Source organism: Oncorhynchus nerka, linkage group LG27, assembly GCF_034236695.1.
Source record: "Oncorhynchus nerka isolate Pitt River linkage group LG27, Oner_Uvic_2.0, whole genome shotgun sequence".
Classification (NCBI taxonomy): domain Eukaryota; kingdom Metazoa; phylum Chordata; class Actinopteri; order Salmoniformes; family Salmonidae; genus Oncorhynchus; species Oncorhynchus nerka.
The window spans coordinates 71,297,261-71,324,838 of record NC_088422.1 but is presented as its reverse complement, the minus strand read 5'-3'; the positions used below and the strand labels follow the sequence as shown (position 1 = coordinate 71,324,838).

Genomic DNA, 27,578 nt, shown 5'->3' with positions numbered 1-27,578 from the left:
CTTATCATGCTTGGTGGGAATTAATCCATTAAGGGGTACTCGCCACATAACTAAATTTCCTCCTTTATTTGTTAGTTTAATTGAAATTAAGGGCTAACCAAAATGCAGGGTATTGTTTGTGGGCCCATCCAAAGACAGTCATTCAGTAATCTGGCAAAAACAAACCTGATAATAAAATGCTGACTAGTGTAAAAATGGAAAAACGTCTTATGATTCCATTCCCTACAAAAATACAGGAACTTTCACTCAAGATATAGAACTGCACCAAAACGCAATTAAGGACTTCCAAGACGACAAAGAAATTCTACCTTCGACAGTAGCGGTGAAAATTTCTATAAAATTCTGCACTCCTGAAAACCGCCTCATGTTTGCCGGTGGTGAAGGTAATTTTTAATTATCTTTGAAGACTATCCTCATTGTGTTTGGATTTCATCCCCTCCTTCCAACAACTCAATGTTTATATCCCAGGACAAATTTGCTCGCAACAGCAAGCTAGCTTAATAGAACAAATTATTTAGCAAGTACAAGCTAGCTAGCTAAATTGCCATAAAGGTTTAATGCTTTTCGACCTGTCCCCAAATTAATGTAATTGGTTCAGAGTTTGTTTTCATATTTTAACCTGCGTGCCGTGATCGTGTTTGGGGCGGGGAGACAAAATACATTTGCGCACGAGCATAGCCGGTTTGGGTTCCGTGTTGCTCAGACAACCCCCTCTACTGGTTCACAAGGAAACATTTGCATATCCAAATCTCACACTCTCCTAAGATTTTGAATTTCTAGCCAAAAAGAAGAAGAGTCATGAAAAAGCAAGCAGCTCTAGCTTTCGTCACTGTATCTCAATGAATTTAAATTGCCATTGATAAAATGCAATTGTGTTCGTTGTCCGTAGCTTATGCCTGCCCATACCATAACTCCACCGCCACCATGGGGAATTCTGTTTACAACGTTGACATCAGAAAACCGCTTGCCCACACATGTGGTCTGTGGTTGCGAGCTCAGTTGGACGTACTGCAAAATTCTCTAAAACGATGTTGGAGGCTGCTTATGGTAGAGAAATTATAAATAAATTATCTGGAAACAGCTCTGGTGGACATTCCTGAAGTCACCATGCCAATTGCACATTCCCTCAAAACTTGAGACATCTGTGGCATTGTGTTGTGTGACAAAACTGCACATTTAGGTGGCCTTGTATTGTCCCCAGCACAAGGTGCACCAGTGTGGAGATCATGCTGTTAAATCAACTTCTTGATATGCCACAAATGTCAGGTGGATGGATTATCTTGGCAAAGGAGAAATGCTCACTAACTGGGATATACATTTGTGCATAACATTTCAGAGAAACAAGCTTTTTGTGAGTCTTGAACATTTCTGGGATCTTTTGTTTCATAGGACCAACACTTTTTGAACCCCTTTTTCTCTCCAATTTCATGGTATCCAATTGGTAGATACAGTCTTGTCTCGTCGGTAGCCTCTGGAACTGCCGATCTGCGGCCAACAAGGCAGAGTTCATCTCAGCCTATGCCTCCCTCCAGTCCCTCGACTTCTTGGCACTGACGGAAACATGGATCACCACAGATAACACTGCTACTCCTACTGCGCTCTCTTCGTCCGCCCACGTGTTCTCGCACACCCCGAGAGCTTCTGGTCAGCGGGGTGGTGGCACCGGGATCCTCATCTCTCCCAAGTGGTCATTCTCTCTTTCTCCCCTTACCCATCTGTCTATCGCCTCCTTTGAATTCCATGCTGTCACAGTTACCAGCCCTTTCAAGCTTAACATCCTTATCATTTATCGCCCTCCAGGTTCCCTCGGAGAGTTCATCAATGAGCTTGATGCCTTGATAAGCTCCTTTCCTGAGGACGGCTCACCTCTCACAGTTCTGGGCGACTTTAACCTCCCCACGTACCTTTGACTCATTCCTCTCTGCCTCCTTCTTTCCACTCCTCTCCTCTTTTGACCTCTCCCTCTCACCTTCCCCCCTACTCACAAGGCAGGCAATACGCTCGACCTCATCTTTACTAGATGCTGTTCTTCCACTAACCTCATTGCAACTCCCCTCCAAGTCTCCGACCACTACCTTGTATCCTTTTCCCTCTCGCTCTCATCCAACACTTCCCACACTGCCCCTACTGGATGGTATCGCGCCGTCCCAACCTTCGCTCTCTCTCCCCCGCTACCCTCTCCTCTTCCATCCTATCATCTCTTCCCTCTGCTCAAACCTTCTCCAACCTATCTCCTGATTCTGCCTCCTCAACCCTCCTCTCCTCCCTTTCTGCATCCTTTGACTCTCTATGTCCCCTATCCTCCAGGCCGGCTCGGTCCTCCCCTCCCGCTCCGTGGCTCGACGACTCATTGCGAGCTCACAGAACAGGGCTCCGGGCAGCCGAGCGGAAATGGAGGAAAACTCGCCTCCCTGCGGACCTGGCATCCTTTCACTCCCTCCTCTCTACATTTTCCTCTTCTGTCGCTGCTGCTAAAGCCACTTTCTACCACTCTAAATTCCAAGCATCTGCCTCTAACCCTAGGAAGCTCTTTGCCACCTTCTCCTCCCTCCTGAATCCTCCTCCCCTCTGCAGATGACTTCGTCAACCATTTTGAAAAGAAGGTCGACGACATCCGATCCTCGTTTGCTAAGTCAAACGACACCGCTGGTTCTGCTCACACTGCCCTACCCTGTGCTCTGACCTCTTTCTCCCTCTCTCTCCAGATGAAATCTTGCGTCTTGTGACGGCCGGCCGCCCAACAACCTGCCCGCTTGACCCTATCCCCTCCTCTCTTCTCCAGACCATTTCCGGAGACCTTCTCCCTTACCTCACCTCGCTCATCAACTCATCCCTGACCGCTGGCTACGTCCCTTCTGTCTTCAAGAGAGCGAGAGTTGCACCCCTTCTGAAAAAACCTACACTCGATCCCTCCGATGTCAACAACTACAGCCCAGTATCCCTTCTTTCTTTTCTCTCCAAAACTCTTGAACGTGCCGTCCTTGGCCAGCTCTCCCGCTATCTCTCTCAGAATGACCTTCTTGATCCAAATCAGTCAGGTTTCAAGACTAGTCATTCAACTGAGACTGCTCTTCTCTGTATCACGGAGGCCCTCCGCACTGCTAAAGCTAACTCTCTCTCCTCCGCTCTCATCCTTCTAGACCTATCGGCTGCCTTCGATACTCTCCGCTCTGTCCACTGGCTTCCAGTTGAAGCTCGCATCCGCTACAAGACCATGGTGCTTGCCTACGGAGCTGTGAGGGGAACGGCACCTCAGTACCTCCAGGCTCTGATCAGGCCCTACACCCAAACAAGGGCACTGCGTTCATCCACCTCTGGCCTGCTCGCCTCCCTACCACTGAGGAAGTACAGTTCCCGCGCAGCCCAGTCAAAACTGTTCGCTGCTCTGGCCCCCCAACGGTGAACAAACTCCCTCACGACGCCAGGACAGCGGAGTCAATCACCACCTTCCGGAGACACCTGAAACCCCACCTCTTTCAGGAATACCTAGGATAGGATAAAGTAATCCTTCTCACCCCCCCCCCTTAAAAGATTTAGATGCACTATTGTAAAGTGGCTGTTCCACTGGATGTCTTAAGGTGAACGCACCAATTTGTAAGTCGCTCTGGATAAGAGCGTCTGCTAAATGGCTTAAATGTAAAAATGTAAATGTAAATGTAATGTCGCTTCCACTCCCGTACGGACTCTGGGAGGCGAAGTTCAAGAGCAGTGCGTACTCCGAAACACAACCCAACCAAGCCGCACTGCTTCTTGACACAATGCCCACTTAACCCGGAAGCCAGATTACTAATGTGTCGGAGGAAATACCGTACACCTGGCGACAGTGTCAGCGTGCATTACGCCCGGCCAGCCACAGGAATCGCTAGTGCACGATGGGACAAGGACATCCCTGGCAGCCAAACCCTCCGCTAACCCGGACGAAGCTGGGCCAATTGTGCACCGCCTGCCCATATCATAACCCCACCAACACCATGGGGAATTCTGTTTACAGTGTTGACGTCAACTGCCAAATCAATCCTCAGTCTCCCACTGACTCGAGAGACATGCAAAGCTCTCATCGTAACTTTCCAAAGGGCAGTCCAGCACCACCAGAACCAAGCCAAGGACAGATCTTTTCCATGGGAGGCAGCATTTACTTTTGTGCCAGATCTCCAAATGTAGATCATAGGTATCATCTATCACTCAGGCTGTACTAACATTTAGCTGTACTCACCCAGTCAAGTGTAATATGCACCATTCAGGACGGTAACTTGTAGGTAACATTAGGGCAATTCCATGGTAACAGAATGATGCCAAGACACATTTTTCACCTTAATATGCATGCCAAAGAACAAACATTGATTGCAAAGTTAATAAACAAACCATAAAAATCTATGCACAAGAACTACTATGTTCCACAATGTCCACTGACAATGTTACAAAAACACATTTACTTGAACAGTACAGATAGAAAACTTTACAACAGAATGACAGTAAAATCTCTCTCAGTTTTCGTGACCAAGTTCTCCAAAAACTCTTAATCTACTCTGATTTACAATTCAAAAGACAGCCGAAATAATAAAGTTTCAACTTTGATGTGAAGTGGATTAACACCTAATAACAGAATGACATCTGGGTCCCTGATTTGTACTATACAGAAATGCATAATTATTAGGAATGTAACGATTCACCGACATGTATAGATATGTACAGTTGAAGTCGGAAGTTTACATACATCTTAGCCATATACATTTAAACTCAGTTCTTCACAATTCCTGACATTTAATCCTAGTAAACATTCCCTGTCTTAGGTCAGTTAGGATCATCAATTTATTTTATGAATGTGAAATGTCAGAATAATAGTCGAGAGAATGACATAATTTAGCTTTTATTTCTTTCATCACATTCCCGGTGGGTCAGAAGTTTACATACACTCAGTTAGTATTTGGTAGCATTGCATTAATTGTTTAACTTGGGTCAAACGTTTCAGGTAGCCTTCCACAAGCTTCCCACAATAAGTTGGGTGAATTTTGGCACTTTCCTCCTGACAGAGCTGGTGTAACTGAGTCAGGATTGTAGGCCTCCTTGCTCGCACACACTTTCGCAGTTCTGCCCAAACATTTTCTATAGGATTGAGGTCAGGGCTTTGTGATGGTCACTCCAACATCTTGACTTTGTTGTCCTTAAGCCATTTTGCACGGGATGGCAGCCTCATGTTGTGGGGTGCTTTGCTGCAGGAGGGACTGGTGCACTTCACAAAATAGATGGCATCATTAGGGAGGAAAATGATGTGGCTATATTGAAGCAACATCTCAAGACATCAGTCAGGAAGTTAAAGCTTGGTCGCAAATGGGTCTTACCCATTTGGGAAAACTGAAAAAGCGTGTGCGAGCAAGGAGGCCTACAAACACCAGCTCTGTCAGGAGGAATGGGCCAAAATTCACTCAACTTATTGTGGGAAGCTACCCGAAACATTTGACCCACGTTAAACAATTAAAAGGCAATGCTACCAAATACGAATTCAGTGTATGTAAACTAGAGGTCGACCGATTATGATTTTTCAACGACGATCCCGATTATTGGAGGACCAAAAAAGACAAAGCCGATTAAATCGGCCGATTTTTAAAATTTGATTTGTAATAATGACAATTATAACAATACTGAGTGAACACTTAATTTAATTTAATATATCAATAAAATCAATTTAGCCTCATGTAAATAATTAAACATGTTCAATTTGGTTTAAATAATGCAAAAACAAAGTGTTGGAGAAGAAAGTAAAAGTGCAATATGTGCTTGCTCAAAACATGAGAACATATGAAAGCTGGTGGTTCCTTTTAACATGAGTCTTCAATATTCCCAGGTAAGAAGTTTTAGTTATTATAGGAATAGGACTATTTCCCTCTATACCATTTGTATTTCATTAACCTTTGACTATTGGATATTCTTATAGGCACTTTAGTATTGCCAGTGTAACAGTATAGCTTCCGTCCCTCTCCTCGCTCCTCCCTGGGCTCGAACCAGCAACACAACGACAACAGCCACCATCGAAGCAGCGTTACCCATGCAGAGCAAGGGGAACAACTACTAGAAGGCTCAGAGCGAGTGACATTTGAAATGCTATTAGCGCACGCTAACTAGCTAGCCATTTCACTTCGGTTACACCAGCCTCATCTCGGGAGTTGATAGGCTTGAAGACATAAACAGTGCAATGCTTGACGCACAACGAAGAGCTGCTGGCAAAACGCACGAAGGTGCTGTTTGAATGAATGTTTACGCGCCTGCTTCTGCCTACCACCGCTCAGTCAGATTATATATTGTTTTTTGTGGAGTGTTTTCTTGTGGAGTGCAACGAGAGCGAGGCAGGTCGTTATTGCGTTGGACTCGTTAACTAAGGTTGCAAGATTGGTTCCCCCGAGCTGACAAGGTGAAAGTCGTTCTGCCCCTGAACAAGGCAGTTAAACCCACCGTTCCTAGGCCGTCATTGAAAATAAGTATGTGATCTTAACTGACTTGCCTAGTTAAATAAAAAGGTATAAAAATATATTTTTAATATCGGCAAATCGGCACCCAAAAATAACGATTTCCGATTGTTATGAAAACTTGAAATCGGCCCTAATTAAATCGGCCATTCCGATGAATCGGTCGACCTCTAATGTAAACTTCTGACCCACTGGGAATGTGATGAAAGAAATAAAAGCTGAAATAAATAATTCCCTCTACTATTATTCTGACATTTCACATTCTTAAAATAAATTGATGATCCTAACTGATCTAAGATAGGGAATTGTTACTCAGATTATATGTCAGGCTAATGTGTATTTAAACTCCCGACTTCAACTGTAGGTATTTTCTCAAAACTGCATTGTTGGTTAAGGGCATGTAAGTAAGCATTTCACTGTAAGGTCTACTACACCAGTTGTATTCGGCACATGTGACAAATAAAATTTGTATTTGAACCATCTCACACCCTGGGTATTCAGCCAATTAGCGGCCGCAGCTGCAGTAAACACTTCCAACTGGTCAAAACCATTCAATTTGGAGATTTAGATTCCACCCAAGGTGTGCTATATATATATATTCATTGGGCATGTCATAGCAAATTTGTTCATAAATATTGATACATTACTAGCTCACACTTAATCTGCAAGAATGACAAGTTAAGTAGTGGCCGATGGTGATTTTAAAGTGGAGAGACAAAAAACATAAACTACATTGCCCCCCCCCACCTAATCTGATAGTGTTAGATGCCTAGTCTCCCTTATGGCTTAGCTCTGGTGCCTACATAACACATACACCATAGACATGCATAATTTACACACACAAACAAGAGAGAGAAAGAAGTCAGCTCAGACAGATGCAGCTCATGAGGTCCATCAGGAGCAGATTTGAATTTAGAATGGAAAATCCATGCGTTTATCATATTGGAGACCATGTACACTACAAGACCAAAAGTATGTGGACACCTGCTTGTCAAACATCTCATTCCAATATCATGGGCATGAATATGGAGTTGGTCCCCCTATGCTGCCTTAACAGCCTCCACTCTTCTGGGAAGGCTTTCCACTAGATGTTGGAATATTGCTGTGGGGACTTGCTTCCATTCAGCCACAAGAGCATTAGTGAGGTCAGGCACTGATGTTGGGCAATTAGGGCTTGCTCGCAGTTGCCATTCCAATTCAGCACAACGGTGTTTGATGGGGTTGAGGTCAGAGCTCTGTGCAGGCCAGTCAAATTCTTCCACAGAGATTGACAAACCATTTCTGTATGGACTTCGCCTTGTGCACAGGGGAATTGTCATGCCGAAACAGGAAAGGGCCTTCCCCAAACTGCTGCCACAAATTTGGACACAAAGAATCGTCTAGAATGTAATTGTATGCAGTAGCGTTAAGATTTCCTTTCACTGGAACTAAGGGGGCTTTTCCGAACCTGTTCTGTGAGCTTGTGTGGCCTACCACTTGGCGACTGAGCCGTTGTTGCTTCTAGACATTTACACTTCACAATAACAGCAGTTCACAGTTGACTGGGGCAGCTTTAGCAGGGCAGAAATGTTACAAACTTGACTTGTTGGAAAGGTGGCATCCTATGACAGTGCCACATTGAAAGTCACTGAGCTCTTCAGTAAGGCCATTCTACTGCCAATGTTTGTCTATGGAGAGTACATGGCGGTGTGCTTGATTTTATACAACTGTCAGCAACGGGTGTAGCTGAAATAGCCGAAACCACTCATTTGAAGGGGTGTCCACATACGTATCTAGATACTTTTGTATACATAGTGTATCGACTCGTCTTGAAAGGGAAAGATGCACATCCCTAATAATTATAGATATGTGATGTATTCATTGTGATATATCCTGAATAGGTACACAAAAAAGGTATAAAAATGCAATATCCTCCTTTGCATGTTTGGTTGTTATTTTACACATTGGCTATTATTCTAATATGCTCCCCCCAAACAAGACCACATTTGGTTGGTACGGACTAGAGGTCGATCGATTATGATTTTTCAACGCCGATACCGATTATTGGAGGACCAAAAAAAAAAGCTGATACCGATTAAAATAGGCCTATTTTTTGTTTTGTTTGTTGTAATAATGACAATTACAACAATACTGAATGAACACTTATTTTAACTTAATATAATACATCAATAAATTCAATTTAGCCTCAAATAAATAATGAAACATGTTCAATTTGGTTTAAATAATGCAAAAACAAAGTGTTGGAGAAGAAAGTAAAATTGCAATATGTGCCATGTAAAAAAGCTAACGATTTTCTTGCTCAGAACATGAGAAAATATGAAAGCTGGTGGTTCCTTTTAACATGAGTCTTCAATATTCCCAGGTAAGAAGTTTTAGGTTGTAGTTATTATTGGACTATTTCTCTCTATACGATTTGCATTTCATATACCTTTGACTATTGGATGTTCTTATTGGCACTTTAGTATTGCCAGTGTAACAGTATAGCTTCCGTCCCTCTCCTCACCCCTACCCGGGCTCGAACCAGGAACACATCGACAACAGCCACCCTCGAAGCAGCAGAGCAGAGCAAGGGGAACAACTACTAGAAGGCTCAGAGCGAGTGACATTTGAAACGCTATTAGCATGCACCCCGCTAACTAGCTAGCCATTTCACATCGGTTACACCAGCCTAAGCTCGAGAGTTGATAGGCTTGAAGTCACAAACAGCTCAATGCTTGAAGTATTGCGAAGAGCTGCTGGCAAAACGCATGAAAGTGCTGTTTGAATGAATGCTTACGAGCCTGCTGGTGCCTACCATCGCTCTGTCAGACTGCTCTATCAAATCATAGACTTAATTATAACATAATAACACACAGAAATACGAGCCTTTGGTCATTAAAATGGTCGAATTCTGAAACAAAAGTTTGTTCTTTCAGTGAAATACGGAACCGTTCCGTATTTTATCTAACGGATGGCATCCCTAAGTCTAAATATTGCTGTTACATTGTACAACCTTCAATATTATGTCATAATTATGTACAAGTCTGGCAAATTAATTACAGCCTTTGTTAGGAATAAATGGACTTCACACAGTTCGCAATGAGCCAGGCGGCCCAAACTGCTGCATATACCGACTGCTTGCATGGAACGCAAGAGAAATGAAACAATTTCCCTAGTTATAAGAAATTCATGTTAGCAGGCCATATGAACTAAATATGCAGGTTTAAAAATATAAATCAAATCAAATCAAATCAGGTTTAAAAATATTTTAAAAATATATACTTGTGTATTGATTTTAAAGAAAGGCATTGATGTTTATGGTTAGGTACATTGGTTCAACGACAGTGCTAAATCATCACCCGTTTGTGGCTGTTCCACTGGATGTCATAAGGTGAAAGCACCAATTTGTAAGTCGCTCTGGATAAGAGCGTCTGCTAAATGACTTAAATGTAAATGTAAATGTTTGTCGAAGTAGGCTGTGATTCAATGAGAAATTAACAGGCACCACATCGATTATATGCAATGCAGGACACGCTACATAAACTAGTAATATCATCAACCATGTGTAGTTAACTAGTGATTATGTTAAGATTGATTGTTTTTTTATAAGATAAGTTTAATGCTATCAAGCAACTTACCTTGGCTTCTTGCTGCCCTCGCGTAACAGGTAGTCAGCCTGCCACACAGGCTCCTCATGGAGTGCAATGTAAGGCAGGTGGTTAGAGCGTTGGACTAGTAACCGGAAGGTTGCAAAAACAAATCCCCGAGCTGACAAGGTACAAATCTTTCGTTCTGCCCCTGAACAAGGCAGTTAACCCACCGTTCCTAGGCCGTCATTGAAAATAAGAATGTGTTCTTAACGGACTTGTCTAGTTAAAAAAAAATATATATATATATATATATTTTTTTTTATCCATGTCCAAAAATACTGATTACCGATTGTTATGAAAACTTGAAATCGGCCCAAATTAAATCGGCCAAGAGACTCAACTTCTCTTTACTGTACTGCAATATGATGTCTAAACTTGTGAAACAGATGTCTAAAATTCAACTACTTTTCAACGTCCATGCATGTCTGGTGCTCAGTGGTTGAGGACGCTGGTTACAGTAAATGGAAACAGAGGGGGCTCATAGCGTAGCCTAGTGGTTAGAGCGTTGGACTAGTAACCGGAAGGTTGCGAGTTCAAACCCCCGAGCTGACAAGGTACAAATCTGTCGTTCTGCCCCTGAACAGGCAGTTAACCCACTGTTCCCAGGCCGTCATTGAAAATAAGAATGTGTTCTTAACTGACTTGCCTGGTTAAATAACGGTAAAATTAAATAGGTAGGTGTCAGTAAGAGCCGGGAAAGATGACATTAACTGGAGAGAGAGAGGTCATCCAGACTTTTCACAATTATGAGCTGAACATGACAGTATGCCAGTGGAAGAAAGGATAGTAGCAGGTGAACCAACTGTGGTGTCATTTCCCATTTTATGTCATTCTGTTATTGCTTTTTCAGTCATTATGTTATAGATTTTGTTACAGAATGACACATTTTAAACATGTATGGGTTTTTGAAACAGAAAGACAAGTCACTAGGCAATATTTCTTAAACTTACAGAAGGGAAATAATTTCAGCAATATTAAATATTATATATAATATTATATATTAAATATTTTAATGACCTGAAGCATGATATTTCTACATTTAGATTTTGTGGCTTAGAGAAAGCTAAGATATCAGACAGGGCGGGTGATATCAATAATACTCAGAGTAGAAGGGAGTGTTTTTGGATTTTCACCTTCCAGACATTATTTCCTAAAGGACTTAACCATGAAATGCCTATGTATGTTATGTTGAGAATTTGAACATGAATTATGTGCCTATTTAAGATTTATGTTTTTCGTATGATGTACCCAATGACTAATGTAAACTTGCTATGTTCTCATTGTAATTTTAGACGTGTTTCATAAGTCTTAATTATACACTTTTGTAATATTTATGAAATGCATATTGATATATTTGGTAGCACTTATGTTTTTCCCTTTGCCTTCAACCCCATTCGATGTGTAGAACGGATGTGGGAGGGGCTAGGTCTACATAAGGGTGCTAATTTTTAAAAAATCACAAAAGCTCTGACGAAGGCCGTGAGGCCGATTAAATATCAGTGATACTATCAAGAGCAGTGTACGGTTTCCTTTTTCCTTCAGCAATATTAAATATAAAATGTTGCTATTAGTTGGCAAGGGTCTTAACTTGAACAATATTGTGTTTTAATGTTATTCTAATAGCTTTTAAGACTTTTTTTGGCAGATGTCCTGGTTAGACGAGGGTTTGGCAAGGGTAGGCCATCAATGTGAATAAGAATTTGTTCTTAACTGACTTGCCTAGTTAAATAAAAGGTTAAATAAAAATAAAACATGACTTCTAAGACCCCTTTGTTTGACCAGAAATCAAAGCCTTTGCTTTTTCCAAAATGTAAGATAGAAAATAGCTGAAAAAAATGTATATGCCCAAATTTAAAAAACATACATAGACTGAATTTTCATTTGACATCACATTTGATGTGCTCCTATAAACTTCACATGTTGGTGCTCATGGGTCCTTTAATAAGGAAATGGCCATTACAAAATCTGCATCTTGTATTTCAAAATACTACTACATTAGTTGTCATCTCAAAAGTTCCCCTGTAATAAAAAAGGATGAAGCAAAACAATTATTTCCATGTTTTAAATGTATTTGCACTATTCCATAACAAGGTCTGATGTTGACCATAAAACATCAAGTCAATGTATTGATGATGTAACTTATGCCCATCAAAACAGGCAAGTGATATCCCATGTATGGATCCATGTCATTCAGAGCCGCATTCCTTCACACTGGTTTGGGGGTAGCACTGGGGGACACTGGCCTTACAGCAGATTACTGTGCTGAGAATCAACAAATGTACTGTAGCGTATTTTGCAATTTATGATTAGGCTAAGGTTACATGTTACCTAAGTGGTTCTATATTTTTCACATGATGTCCATTAGATTAAAAAAGTTTATAAAAAAAGTGCCAGTCATGACTTTCCCAATGTTGTAATTCCACAGAGAACCGTCCATGTGCTTCAGTTCCTGATATGTCACTGTATATAATCCAGAACTATTTACACAATATTGAAACCAAGACAAATCACAAGTCGGTTCTGAATGATTATGCACCACATAATGCCTGATTATGATAAACATCTGTCAACAACTGTTCAAACTCAAAATGCAAACCACATTATTAGCATTTTATGGATCCTTATGATACTTCATCATTCATGTAGGGAGTATCTATATGAAACCAAAGGATAAGGCAACAGGTGAAACGTGCATAAAAGTAAAATCACCATATAACATTTAATTATGTAAGTTGACTGGGGTATGAGTGCAACCATTTTTATCTACAGATCTGTGAAGAGATTAATGTTGAACGTAGCCAAATAATATTTTTCAGGTTTGTACTGACACAACACGCAGGTCATTGATTATGTATCAAGATATGGTAAGGTGCAGGGCAGGATGTGCCATTTATACCGCCATGGATTTGAAATACATGTCGAGACATGCAACAACAAAAAAAACAATGGTGGTTTTCAACCCAGTTAGTGCAGGCGTGCACCACTGGCTTTCTCCCGTAAACTAACCTCGTTATGACGCGCGTAAGCGTACTAGCTACATACTATTCTGTTTTCCCGAAAATACGCAAATTGACTAGAGTGCGTGCACTAATGAGGATACCGAAACCATGCACAAAGCACACGTCCAGGCCATATATACACACCTCAGTGGGTCCAGCTAACTAACCGCGAGGTTTCTTGCAACACTCGGGTTGTTAATATTCACCCATTTTGACCCTTTAGTCGAGACCTGTCCACCACCACGAAAAGGAAGCGATAGCTTGCTGCTAATGGCATGAATGTGTCCGACATGCCGCACGCGCTATTCCATAACAAAAACAATTTATATAAAATAACTTATAGTAGACAATATTAGTTCTTGGTACCAAGAAATTCACGAAAAACTATTTTAAAAAAGTATTATTGTCAACGCCAATCACAAATGTTGACATGTATGTTTACGTTGATGAAAATGAGGGCGAAGGAGGCAACACTCAGTTGCTGCTAGTTAGTAATGAGCTGGCTAATTAAATATCTGGGCTAGCTAGCTAGAGGTAGCCACACTGTAATGGCAAAACATGTGGAGCTGGCTGAACTAATGTAAGTTAACTAAGCTAACTATCTGGCTAGCAATCGAAGTAGCACAATGCTAGCTAATGGTCGTCCTTACCAGATGGAATTCTTTATTTTGAGCTGCAACGCATTGGCCTCAGTCCCTTGCAGTCCAGGAACTAGGGATGGTAAGGTGCTTATTCCAGAGCCCAGCTTCGGGAGCTGATCATGTTGTTGTTGATCCTCAGTCATCGCGATGAGATTCAGGATGGGAGGAAAGGGATCTTTAACATGCAGGCCTCAACTTGGACCTCGAGATAGCAGTTATTTTCCTACTGTACATTACCGACCCACCCGTTCTCATTTGCGATATACGTGGCCTCAGTTCGAGGGTAGAAACGGTGCCGGGAAAACATTGTTAGACGGTTAATTTCGAACACCATGCACAGACATGTTTAAAAAAATATATAATAATAATCACAAGTACAGAGGAATACAAAATGAAGGCTTTCCCCAGGATTCCGTCGCAGCCTTGGGGCGACCCGTGCGTTTGCAAACACTAGTGGTGGAATTGTTTGTGATGCTGACTAGTATTCTGCCAGCAGGACGAACGATGACGTCACATTGAACCCTTCTAAATAAAAGCCGGCATTTCAAAATATTGCCAATGTGGATAACTAAATCAAAAGATATTTACTTTCAACATTTTTTTGTCTCTACTAACCACATATGTGTAGGTTTGGATGGGGACGGTGTAGCACGGCCTAATGCTTGCTTTTCACTCCGTCCCTTCCATAGCTCCCAATGCAATATACTGTAATATACTGTACATGGTATACATATTGGCTTGTAGAGAAATCACTTTTCTACCTGTCTCAGCTAAAGTGGGGTGGGAAATACTCAGTAGGGTCTCTGCTAACCAAATATGGTTAGTTTTGGAGTGGGACTGTGTTGTACATACACAGGAAGTAGGGGTGCTGCAGCACTGAAAAATCTGAATAATATTTAATTACTAGTCCTTTATTAGTGGACAACGTAGCCTTGATTATTATAATTTTTTTCCACAAACGTTTTTTTCCTGTTCTCGTTCTCTACAAGCCAATATGTATCCCATGTACAGTCCATTACAGTATATTGCATTGGGGCCTATGTAGGGGAGGAGTGAAAAGCCTGCAGCAGGCCATGTGACACAGTTCACCTCCAAAACTACACCCTTCTCAGTATTTCCCACCCCTCTTTAGCTGAGACAGGTATAAAAGTTCTCTCTACAAGCCAATAAGTATCCCCGTGTATTGAGCTGCAGTGAAATGACTGGGTGGAGTAAGGAGTCACCATTACTCTGAAACAAGAGACCCATTTAAGTTTTGCAGACTATCTATTGAATAATTCCAATAACAAATATTTGTATTTGATTAAAAGTGCATTCATTTAAATATAGCCTACATAATAGCTTTCAACATACCAGTATTTTTGTAAATGTTCAAAAGAAATGATGGTATAAATACAAAATGCATCAAAAAAATCTATATTCACAGTTCAGCAAGTCTCTGCATGGCAACTCTTATTTTGAAGAAAGAAATGCGCGATCGTTCTGCCAGCATAATATCCTACTGCTGGGAGAACGGTAATGTGATGCTGCTCGTGCTGCTGCTGTCAGGCATCGGTGGCGCAGGCGCAGACTGCACGAATGAAGAATAACGTGCTTTTTTGGGGTTGTTTTTACATGACAGTGGTGAGCAGCCAAAAAGTGACCAGCCAAGTACTGTGTGCCTACAGTAAAAATGCATGAATGATCAGTACTATGGACGTGGTCTTCAATAATCCAACGAGTTTGTAAAATAACATTTTGAAATGTCTATTTAATTTAAATGCAATAATTTGCGGCAGGGTAGCTTAGTGGTTAGAGCGTTGGACTAGTAACTGGAACGTTGCAAGTTCAAACCCCCGAGCTGACAAGGTACAAATCTGTCGTTCTGCCCCTGAACAGGCAGTTAAACCCACTGTTCCTAGGCCGTCATTGTAAATAAGAATTTGTTCTTAACTGACTTTCCTAGTTAAATAAAGATAAAAAAAATCAGTGGTGAACAAATTAATATATCTTTAATGGCATTATGCTCCATGTATAGATAGACATGCAGCGAATCTGTTAGCCTAAGTAAGGGCTGTCCCCCTACACATTTGCACATTTCATGTTTAGCAAACAACTCAAATGAATGTGTTCATTGGTCCACAATGGGCCCTAACATCATCTTTTTCTTAAACGTATCAAATTCAACATTATGGAAAACAGCGAGCACAGCAAATGTGCGTGTTCCTTCGCCTTGTCGCACAGCGGAAAAAAACATTTGGCCACGACTTGTTGCTATGCAACCGCAACGCCACCCGCCAGATTCAGCACCACAAAATGTCTGTAAGAATGCATGCGGTGAGTCAATGTATTGTTTCAAACAACTAGCTAATTACAGTATTATACTGCTAAAAAAAACATTAACATACCCATTCACAAGTTAAATACAAGAAGAAATAACTAGCTATAGCCACCTTTATGTGTCCTAGCTATACCGCTGTTTAAGATCTAAGTTAGCTAACGTTAACTGCTAGCTAGACAGTTAGCATGCTAGTTAAAACTGTAACGTTATATTTATTATACGCTGTCTGACTTTCAATGAAAGCGTTGTTCCTTTGAAATGTTATATGCCTGTTGGCTAAAAGAACCAACAACTACTATATTTTAATGAGCTACCTAACTTAGTACATTTGTTTATTTAGCCCACAGACTCATGTCATCCAAGGCAGAAAGGTCTCAAGGAGGAAGATCTGTGAGACGTCCAGGAGGAGGAATACAAGTGAGATTCATTGCCCAAACAAGTGAGGTTTTTTGCCCAAACATATGTTGAGTCAATGTAAACTGTATCATATGAGTTGCTGTAACCAGATGGCGATAGTAATTTTAAAAAATCACATTTCTTGCATTCCAGATGTATAAATGCAGAGCTGGAGGCAAAAACAGCCGAACTAGTAAGGCAAGTGGAACAGGTTATGGTAAGTGGTTTAAGATAGCTACCTGGCCAATTGACACACTTCAGAACAACATAAAACATTCATTTTTAGACATATTTGTTTTATTTAAACTTTTTGTCCTGATTGTTTTTTCTTTATTTTTTTCAGAGTGACCAAAATGAAGTCTTGTCAAAGTCAATCTCTTTCCACCTTGATGTTGACATTGAGGATGAGGAGGAGGATTTCAGGTAATAAAATATTGCATTGCTCAAAACATATAGCATTTCAGTGTAGTAGACTGGATAAGAATATATGAGAACTGCCTATAATACAAATGTATTTGTCTTTAGGAATGCGAACCTGCTGGAATCTTCGGTTATGAAGCCCACTTCTAAGGTGCAGTATTCAATTCAGTTTGATACGTAAAATGTAACATCTCAGAGATACAAAGGTAATGTAATCAGTTAGTAAAACTGGTGGAGAATTTCAATTGTATTTCCTTGATTCCACACGTCCTCTTCAAACCCCATTGGATGGGAAGGTCAGAGGGACGGGACTTCTGAGTTTCTCATCCAATGGGTTTTGAGGAGGCGAGGAATTAAGGAAATCCAATTGACATTCTTTCTAAGTCATATTTCCTTACAAAGAAAAGGGTCACATCAAAATCCAATTCACAAAATAGATCTGGATACCAGAGAAAAAGACAGTAAGAATGTTATCCTTGTCACAAATGTTTGCACAAATATCTATTGGAAACATTGGAAGATTGTGAAAGGTAATGGCTTAATGAGTGTCCAGCGTTGTTGATATTCAGTTCCTTATGTTTGTTATGACTTTTTCAACTTTTTGTTTGAGTTGTATTTTGTTACTTTATTTCAGAACAACAAAGACATCTGCAGTTGATGATGTTGCATTTCTTAAAGATTGTGTGGATTTTTCCTTGGCTAAAACAATATGTAGACATTGAGGGGAAGCTGGATGATGGAGATACTCATGTCAATCTTATGGAAGACATCATGCGCTGTGTTGGTGATGAGATGGGATCAGGTGAATTCTGATTTAATTTATTACACTTTCTGTGGCTTTCTCACAAATTTACAATATCACATCTGGAGCACAAGAATGGATCTTTTCAAAAACATTAATTACAAAAAAATAAGTTATTTATCAGAGTTCCAGAATATCAATTGTTTCAGCCTTAGTTCATCGAGCTTCTCGCATATCCTAAAAATTATATAATTCTTTATGTAACTATAGTATACTTTTTTTGGTGTGCTGTGTTTCAGATGCACAGGTCCGTTTTCTCAAAGCAAAACTTTGTGTAAAGCAAGAAGAATTTAACCGGCTATCATATGAGTGCAACATAAAGGTAATGATAGAAATATGAGAGATGGAAATTAGTTATATTTTTGAGTAAAATGTAACATTGAAACAAGAATAAAACCTGTATTTATTCTAGGATTATGCAAACAGTAGTTTAAGCACCAACATAAAGGAGGTCGAGGAGGCTCGAGCAGGACTACAGAAGACCACAACTTTCAGCAAACCCAGATAGAGAAACACAGAGCTTTAGCGGAGGAGTCAAACAGAAAAGATGATGGGCTCCAGCAACAAGTAACTGCTCTACAGAAGGTGGGTGTCGAGGATAAAACAGTTATTACATTGATTATCTTTCTAGTTAGTAATTTGATAATATTAAACAGCACATATTGTAACCATGAAAGTCCATTAACAGTGACTGAGAGAAACCTAGATGTGTATAGACAGCAGTTGAGATAGCTGTTAATGTCTTATTGCTGAATGGACATTATACAGCTTAGACAAGGTTGTTAATAAAGGATGAAATCAACCTCTCAGCAGGGGAATGCCTGGCATGGCCTCATTAACATGGTCAGCCTGTAAGGTGAACCTCCTGCAGCTGGCGATAGTACGGCGCTCATATGACAGATATCTTTTGAATTCAGAGAAATCCCACATTACATATTAAACAGTGAACTTTGTTTGTACTGAATGAGCTAAAGATGAAACAGTACAACATATAAATATAAATTGGGGCTGCAGGTAGCCTAGTGGTTAGAGTATTGGACTAGTCACCGAAAGGTTGCAAGATTGAATCCCCGAGCTGACAAAGTAAAAATGTCGTTCTGCCCCTGAACAAGGCAGTTAACCCACTGTTCCTTGTCCGTCATTGAAAATAAGAATTTGTTCTTAACTGACTTGCCTAGTTAAAATAAAGGTAAATAAAAAATCCCTTCACCACCATATACACAAAATGTTCAATATCACAATGTGTCTGTACCTTTGTGTGTCTTTTCACAGTCCCTGTTGTTCTATAAGGTGTATTTTTACCTGCTTTTTAAATCATATTCTACTGCTTGCATCAGTTACCTGATGTGAAATAGAGTTCCATATAGTCATAGCTCTATGTAGTTATGTGCGCCTCCCATAGTCTGTTCTAGACCTGGGGACTGTGAAGAGACCTCTGATGGCATGAGTGTCCGAGCTGTGTGCTAGTATTTTAAACAGACAGCTCTGTATATTGAGCTTGTCAACACCTCTTACAAAAACAAGTAATGATGAAGTTCATCTCTATTCCACTTTGAGCCATGAGATTGAGATGCATGTCATTAATGTTAGCTCTCCGTGTACTTTTAAGAGACAGTTGTGCTGCCCTGTTCTGAGCCAATTGCAATTTACCGCAACTCCCTCTTTGTGGCACCTGACCACTGTCATGTCTATGCCGGATTAAGTGATATGACATGCTATTTTATAAAATAATTTCTCTGTAATTAATATTACCTGATTAAGATAACCATGTAAATGTAATTAACTAGAAAGTCGGGGCACCACGAAATAATGTTTATAGAGCTGTTATCTTCCGAATAAACTCTTAAAGACCTGGTAATCTTTTACCTCAATAGCAGTCAATATTTAATCGTCGCCTTATTCAGTCTCATCTGAAAGTTGTAAATTCTTGGTTATCTTCACAAACCCTGGCTAACAAGTTGAATCAGCAATACAACATTTGGTTTAATTATTTATTTACTAAATACCTAAATAATCACACAGAATTACATCTACCCATAATGGATCATACATTGATTACAAATTATGTCATAAAAGAAAATGGCCCTAGTGGACGGAACAGATATGACGGCTGGTTACACAAAGAAAGGGTTTTGGGTTTTGAATGAAAGAGCGGGAAGACTGAGTAACAAAAGGGAGAAGCTATGCTATCGTAAATACAGAATCTTATGCATTCTAAATAACCGCCCATTTGGAAAAAGGAAAATGCAATAAATATTTACTCTGAACTGCGCTTCAATAGGTTGGTCGTAGATGGAAGGCCGGGTTGCCCAGCAGGGATCTCTTGTCCTCTGAAGAATGTCTCTGGTGGTAAGCTGGATACGTTGTAGTATCGTTGTGTGAGTTAGATTGAATACGTTGTTCGTCCTTTCCTAGCCCACCTTTACAGCGGCTGCTGCTAACTCAACGGCTAGGAGGTATCACTTCTGGAGTGAATAAGAGTTCAAAGTTCATACCAAGCCATACTTTTAAGCTCGTGCTATATTCTGGCTGGTATAGTTGAAATTCATCCTTTCGGTGTGTCGATCGTCACCTTCACATTGAACACGATGCTAATTTCGTTAGGTTATTATCTGAGCCCTTTTAACGTAAGACCGTCGTCCTCGGAACAGCAAGTTGAATTTTTGTCAACGGGTTTATATAGTGGTGAAAGAAGGGCGTGTTTCATAGTTTACAACCAAAGTCTGTTCACTTGGGTGAGTGAGTTTCTCTATGACAAACCGTTCTCTCATTTACGAAGCTAAAATTATATTTAATCTTTTCACAAATAGTTTCATATTTAAACATTTAAATTGCACAACAATTCCATGTGAATCTGATAACTAGAATGTATAGACTTTCCAATATAGTTTATGTCATCCTGTCATTAGTAGTAATATCTCAGACAACAACTGATCTGAGATCATATTCATTAAGTACCAACGCATGTTTTCAACTGGTTGGATTACCGAAATATGGTTCCGTTTCCCACCTTTCAAAGTTACCAGACTCTATGTTACAAATTCTTTACAAGAGTCAACTCTATAAAGTAGAGAGAAAAGGTTTTATGGGGGTCATAAACCTCCAACAGGCCAACGTCATGACACCACACTACTGAACAGTAGTCTAGGTGCAACGAAAATAGGACTTGTTGGATCTTCCTTGTTGATAGTGTTAAGAAGGCAGAGCAACGCTTTATTATGGACAGACTTCTCCCCATCTTAGCTACTGTTGTATCAATATGTTGACCATGACAGTTCACCTTCACCTCAATTTGCTCAATTTCCACATGATTCATTACGAGACGTAGTTGAGGTTTAGTGAATGATTTGTCCCAAATACAATGCTTTTAGTTTTGGAAATATTTAGGTCTATCTTATTCCTTGCTACCCATTCTGAAACTAATTGCAGCTCTTTAAGTGTTGCAGTCATTTCAATCACTGTAGTAGCTGACGAGTATTGTGTTGAGCCTTACTCAAAGCCAGTGACATGTCGTTAGTAAAGATTGAACAAAAGCATGGAACCTGGTCAGTTCGACATGGAAAGAGCAGGTGTTCCTAATGTTTTGTACACTTAGTGTATGTCCACTCCCAAAGAAAAGAAGAATGAATGGTTGATGGCTTCCTATTGCTTAGTCACAACAATTATCAGTTTAATTTGTAACTATTCACATTTAATTTCTGAAATATAACGTTAATAGTACATGTGATGACAGTCAGTTTTTGTAGCTATCTAACCAAATATTACCATTATCATTACAGTGCTTTTGAAAATGTGTGTTGGTGCGCTATAAAAACGTTACACAAAATGCTTTTACTGATTTAGCTTGCCCCCGTGCGTGTTTAATAAAGGAAATCGGGGGTTTGAAGAGAGCACAAAAACAGGCAGCAACCAATCACAGTGCCATAGAGGTAAGACTGAACAGAGGCTTGGAGGAAGTTGAGAGGTCCAAGACACAACTGACCAAGCTCAAGCAGATGAGCAAGATAAATTAAACCACCTATCAGTGCATTTAGTGATCACATCAATCATTTACACTAAATTGTGTTAATAGATAGTGCTATGCTATTAGTATAGTTTAGATTTTGGTATTCAAGTTTGGCTTCTGTCACTTGTTATATAACCCAGGTTAAATAAACTTGTTTTATGTCTATCCTTTCCAAAAGGACACAGCAGACCAGGAGCATTAAAAAAATTAGAAACATTAAAAGCCAAAAACAAGAAGCTGGAAAAGCAAAAAGGTGAACCGATAGTGGGTTGTAAAAAAAACAGCTCAAACTGATTGATACACTGAAAAGGCAAAAAGTAAGTCCTCATATTAACTGCAAGTAATTGTTACAAGGCATTATCATTATTGATATTTCTCCTTATCCAACTGATATATATTTTTCCTCTTGCTTGAGCAGATGTATTTAGAAGCTGCCAAGATGTTGTCATTTACAGAAGAGGGATTCATGAAAGCTCTTGACTGGGGGAAATCATAAAGCAATACTGAAAAATGTATGTAATACAATCCTGCTTGCCTTGAATGTATTCTTATGGTTAGCAACAACATTGATTATGTGTTCTTTTATACAGAATATATTTGTAATGCAGTTGTATTTTAAAAATTTAGCATTTTATTACAATAATAGGTTAAATCAATTTAAACTGTAGCTGCATTATCACCTAATAAAGGAAATGGTGTAGTTTTTGTTTATTACCAAATGACTTCAACTGAAAATTGCTGCACCTCCATGATAGGATTTAAGGTGTGGTGATATGCAGCTAGTGGGAAACAAATTAGTCTTTGCAACTTAATACATTTTTGAGTACACCACCGCCATAAGAAATCCACCATTTGATACACACAAAAAACACACTAGACAGCATCTACCCAATAATGCCATCTAGTGGTGTAGTATAAAAAGTGGTTATTCATCATCTCCCCAGCCCTCTTCATCAAAGATGTCAGCCTGTCGCTTTTGGAAATTGCTTCTGAAGTCCTCATCAAAGTGTTCAAGGTCATCTTCCCGGAATATGCCCTTAACATTTGAAAATAACAGTCAGTTTCAAAAGTGGGATCTTCCTGGAGCAACACTTGCAGTTGAACTAAAAACTAAGACAACCTCCTCTCCCTTACCTTAGGTAGATAGCCCAGAAGTTTTGTGGCATGGAGTTTGAGAAGGCTTTGCCTTTCCTCCTCAATGATTTGTCGACGCAGTGTCTCCCTCTCCTGTTCCATTGCTCTTTCTTCAGCCTCACGTTCCTTGGGAAGAGAGATCAAACTTACATTCAACAAATGTTCCTTAAGGTACCTACAGACTACCTCTGAGGCAGACAAAACAGTGTTAAACAGAAAAGCTTCAGTTACAATAACACCACTTTGATGTTGGTAAAGAGTGCATAAGTGTTCATGATAAGAGCAATATACTGTACCTTGTCAGCCAGGTACTGCTGTCTCCTGTCCTCCAGCAGTTTCTCCACAGCCCTCTTGTGCTCAAGCTGCTTCATGCGACGTTTCTGGGCATTCATCTGCTCTATGCGGTCGTCCTCAGCAAACTTGGCCATCATCATCTGCCTGAAGGCCTCCTCCTCCACCTTCTCAGCCTGCCTCCGCATTTCCTTGAAGGCTATTTGCTCTTGGCAGGTCTGCTGCAACTCCAGCCTCTGTCTGATTCTCTTCTCCATATCTTCCTGTTAACCCATTTAAAAAAGGTTGAACCCTCTAAAAGCCCATTTGGAAATTTAGGAAATTATAAAATGTGAAAATGCTTGCTTACGATTTGTTTCTGCCTTGCAGCTTCGGCTTGCTCCTCCAGACAAAGCTCTTCACGAACACGCTCCATCTCGTCACGCTGCTGCCTCTCCATTTCAATCTTCTCAGTGAGCTAGAAGAAAGACATTCCTCAATAATGTGTTAATCATTTCTCACTTTGTCCACAGAAAAAAGACTAGAACATATTCTTAACTATGAATATAGCCAAAAGTTTCGCAAATTGTGTGACTTTTCTCCCTCTTACCATCTGGTGAAGATGTTCTTTTGCCTGCTCTCGTTCTCTGACGTTCTCCATTCTGCTCTTCTCCTTATGCTGCTGGTAACTGGCAAATTCCAGGATGCGTCTGTTCTCAGCCTCCATCTTCTCCCGCTCCATCAGTCTCCACTCAGTCTGCTGGCTCTTGAACTCCTCTATGTACCTTTGAGTGGCTGTTATCTTTTCCAGTCTTAACTGCCTCTCCCTGCAAATAAGAAAGGTGATTTGATTTCATTATATACTGATTACTTGATCAAGCAGGAAACTTAACCAAATTGTGAAAACAGACTGCCACTGCCCACTCACATTTGATCCTCCTCATAGATCTTCCTGACAATTTCGTCAACCATGAGTTTCTCCTTGAGGAACTCATCATAAGCCTCCTGTCTCTTGTGCTCTTTCTCCTCCAGCTGCTGTTCCAGCTCCTGCTGGTACTGCACCACCTCCTCGTAGCGCTTATATTCTTGCTTCTCCTGCTCCATAGAGGCCCGCTCATGCTCGCTCTTCATCTTACGAGCAATATCAGCCTCCTGACGCTAATGTCAGAGAAAAATATGGATTCACAAAAAGCACAACCAACAAGTGTTTTGGTTCCAGTCTCAAATATCTCTTCTACCCTGGGAAAGGACATTTATGAACTTACCACTGTCTCATATCTCATAGACTCCTTTTCAGCAATCTGTGCGGCCCTCTCCCGGTTTAGGTATGCAGACTTGAGCTGCCCCTCCAACTCACGGAGTTCAACACTCAAATTAAAAAGGAAACATTAACAGCAACATAAAACATCCATCCTGCAACAACTATGGACAGATTATTGTTGATACACTAACCCTAAGATTTTTATTAAAGCCTGAAAGGCACTTTCCCATCGGGCAAGTCAAGAGTATTTTTGAGTTGACCGAAGATTATGATCACTTGCCTGAAAATGTAAATTAGCTATTTACATGCAGCAGTTCCATATATTGCCTGCCTTTCCTCTACACATAGATAGAGGAGGAATCAGAAAGATCAATACTGAAATTTGTGGTATTTTGGTTATCAGTAAAAAAAAAAAAAAATCAAAAAAAATCTCAGAGCAGGCTAAACTTGCCCAACTGCCATAAATGTATTGTCTTTCAGCTTTAGGCTACTGGAATTCGTTACAGTTGCCCAATGGGGCAACCTCAGAGAAGGTGCAACTGCTCAGTTCACTTGACCCAGGCAATAGGAGGGCAACCCTTAATGTCAATCTCTGCCAAGCCCCTCATGTTGGGACTTACCTGTTCTCTTTTATATATTGCCTCATTTTTTCATCTCTAAGCTTTTCATAGCTGATGCGGGCCAGTTCTTGTGCCATTCTCTCCTCTTGTTGCAGTTGCTTTTCCTTGTATATTCTCTCCTCCTCTGCCTGTAAGAGTCAGATGAAGCAAGCAATTACTTTTAGGACCAGTTTCCCTGACACAGATGAAGCCTCGTTGTCGTTTAAGCAGGTGCTTTTCATGAATGCTGTGTGAAAGCGATACCTTGATGAGAGCATCCTCAATTTGGCTTTCGTGCAGCTCGTCTTGCACCTTGCGTAGGTATCGCTTCTTTTCAAGTCTCTCCTCACTCATTAGATTGGCTTGCATTTGTCTGTCCTTAGTGATGCGTTTTGTCTGGTCTTCTCGTTGCTCCTCCTGCCGTCGAAATTCCGAGATCACCCTCTGCTGCTGACTGTGCTTCATGTTGCGCCACTGGCTCATTGAAGCCTTGAGGAAAGACCGCATTAGTTCATTTTGGTCAATGTATCAAGGAAATACATTTTTTTTTAAACCTTTATTTAACTAGGCAAGTCAGTTAAGAACAAATTCTTATTTTCAATGACGGCCTAGGAACAATGGGTTAACTGCCTTGGGGCAGAACGACAAATTTGTACCTTGTCAGTTTGGAGATTCAAACTTGCAACCTTTCGGTTACTAGTCCAACGCGCTAACCACTAGGCTGCGCTGCCGCCAGTGGTTATAATAAAAGATAAATAAACTTGAGTACCACTCAAGCTAGCTAGCTAGCCAGCCTGGCTTACTTAGCACTAACAGCTAAGTCAGGGGTTTTCAAAGTGGGGTCTGTGGACCAGATCAAATTATTATTATTACAATTTATCCTTTTTTTAATGAATATTGCTAGCACCAACATAATCAACCAATTTTATACAAGGAATCTGTGTAAGTTTAGAGGGTGCAATACAATGTAATATCATGAATCGCTATTGATGCTCTTAATAACCTCTACGGGATCGGTGTCCCTATACCGGGACTGTTGAGCGAACGTGTGCTAATGTGTTTAGCATGACGGTGTAAGTTACAGCAAACTTCCCAGGATATAGACATGTCTTATATGTGCAGAACACTTAAATTCTTGTCAATTTAACTGCACTGTCCAATTTACAGTAGCTATATTACAGTAAAAAAATACCATGCTATTGTTTGAGGAGTGCACAACAACAGCTTTTATCACAGCAACTGGTTTGATACATTCACCTCGGAAGGTAAATAATGTAGTTACATTCAGTAATCTTGCTCTGATTTGTCATCCTAAGGGTCCCAGAGATAAAATGTAGCATAGTTTTGTTTGATAAAATCAATGTTAATATTCAAATGTAGGAACTGGTTTGACAATTTGAAGTTTAAACCCCTGCTGTCTCAACACCCACCCTGCAATCTAGATGTGTGAAAGTTAGTGTATAAGCTAATGATCCATCATGTATGACATTCCTGGGAGTGTGTAAACTTACAAAAATGATATGGTAATACAAAATTTATGTTCTCTATAATTATGTACTTGAAAATGTATCAATTGACCAATTCGGCAGACTTGATACAAAATACTGTGTAGTATTGCAATGCTCCACTGGATCAATCGGAAACTTTGCATACACTGCTGCCACCTGGTGGCCAAAATCTAAATTCCATCAAAGATGGTGGGGGAAAAAAGAGAAAAAAAAACATGCATTATCTTTTACCAGATCTAATGTGTTGTATTCTCCTACATTAATTTCAAATTTCCACAAACGTCAAAGTATTTCCTTTCAAATGGTATTAATAATATACATATCCTTGCTTCAGGTCCTAAGCTACATGCAGTTAGATTTGGGTATGTCATTTTTGGCGAAAATTGAAGGGGAAAAAGGGTCAAATCCTTAAGAGGTTCCAGATGCACATGTGCCTGGGAGGCACAGGGATATAGTATCCACAGTGCTCCATCAATGATCAATTTGTTCAACTGGATTATTCTTGTATTCCTCAAATGTTGTTTTGAACATAATGCACTGTAATTTAAGCTTTAAAACGGTGAAATATTATCTCTGCCCCAAGGCAAAATGTGTAGAATTGCAGGAAATGTACTTAAACGGCAACATTTCATCTGATGCCAAGAGAGCCTTAAATGTTAATTCCCGGTGACTGAGACTTTGTTAGTCCGGCCGTGCACTGCAGTAATAGTACAACTGCTTGTATCTTATCTTTTTTTAATCGCACTGTAAGTAGGAGTTGTGTTCTGGTATTCTGATGGGTCTATCACAAAATTGGTCCCCGACGCAAACAAGTTTGAAGTTCAGGAGCCTCAGCTAGCGAGGTAAATTAACTAAAGTTGGTTTGTTCTCAGCTAGCTGACGTTAGCTAACGACGTTAACCATCGAATAGCTAGATCATTTTCATGGAAATCACAATAAAACAATCTACAGCCAAGTAATTTACCATCATTGCGTGGAGCTGTTGCAAGCCTCTCGTTGATTTGTATGTTTTACCAGGCAAAAATGTAATAATCTTCTTCATCTACCACTTTGCTCCATTTGTTTTGCTTCCAGTCGTCTTGGTAACATCGCGCCTTTTGTGCCTAACAATAAACTCGAATGTAATTGGTTA

General features: G+C 40.3%; 2 protein-coding genes across 3 annotated transcripts in view; both read right to left on the bottom strand.

Annotated features, from left to right (window-relative positions):
• Positions 1-14,181, bottom strand: part of LOC115112283 (DNA-binding protein RFX7-like) — a 44,094-nt gene extending 29,913 nt beyond the window's left edge. For both annotated transcript variants that reach the window (XM_029639237.2, XM_029639238.2), the window contains exon 1: positions 13,740-14,181. In XM_029639237.2, coding sequence (XP_029495097.1) covers positions 13,740-13,873 — 134 coding nt within the window. In that variant the 5' untranslated portion in view covers positions 13,874-14,181. The remainder of the gene's footprint in view (positions 1-13,739) is intronic.
• A 7,313-nt stretch (positions 14,182-21,494) lies between these two features.
• Positions 21,495-27,578, bottom strand: mns1 (meiosis-specific nuclear structural 1). Its single transcript, XM_029639235.2, has 10 exons — positions 27,411-27,578; positions 25,203-25,427; positions 24,960-25,087; positions 24,344-24,446; positions 24,007-24,236; positions 23,689-23,905; positions 23,449-23,556; positions 23,105-23,362; positions 22,809-22,934; positions 21,495-22,710 (listed from the first exon to the last, which is right to left on the bottom strand). The coding sequence occupies exons 1-10, from the start codon at positions 27,486-27,488 to the stop codon at positions 22,600-22,602; spliced, it is 1,584 nt and encodes a 527-aa protein (XP_029495095.1). The 5' UTR covers positions 27,489-27,578; the 3' UTR covers positions 21,495-22,599.

Coding starts and splice junctions, on each gene's coding strand:
- mns1 (XM_029639235.2), bottom strand. CDS start 27,488: ATGAAGAAGATTATTACATTTTTGCCTGGTAAAACATACAAATCAACG. Junction 24,447..24,959: donor CAATATATAAAAGAGAACAG/GTAAGTCCCAAC, acceptor TTTTAATTTGAG/TGTTGAACTCCGTGAGTTGG. Junction 23,363..23,448: donor CTGCAAGGCAGAAACAAATC/GTAAGCAAGCAT, acceptor ATGGGTTAACAG/GAAGATATGGAGAAGAGAAT.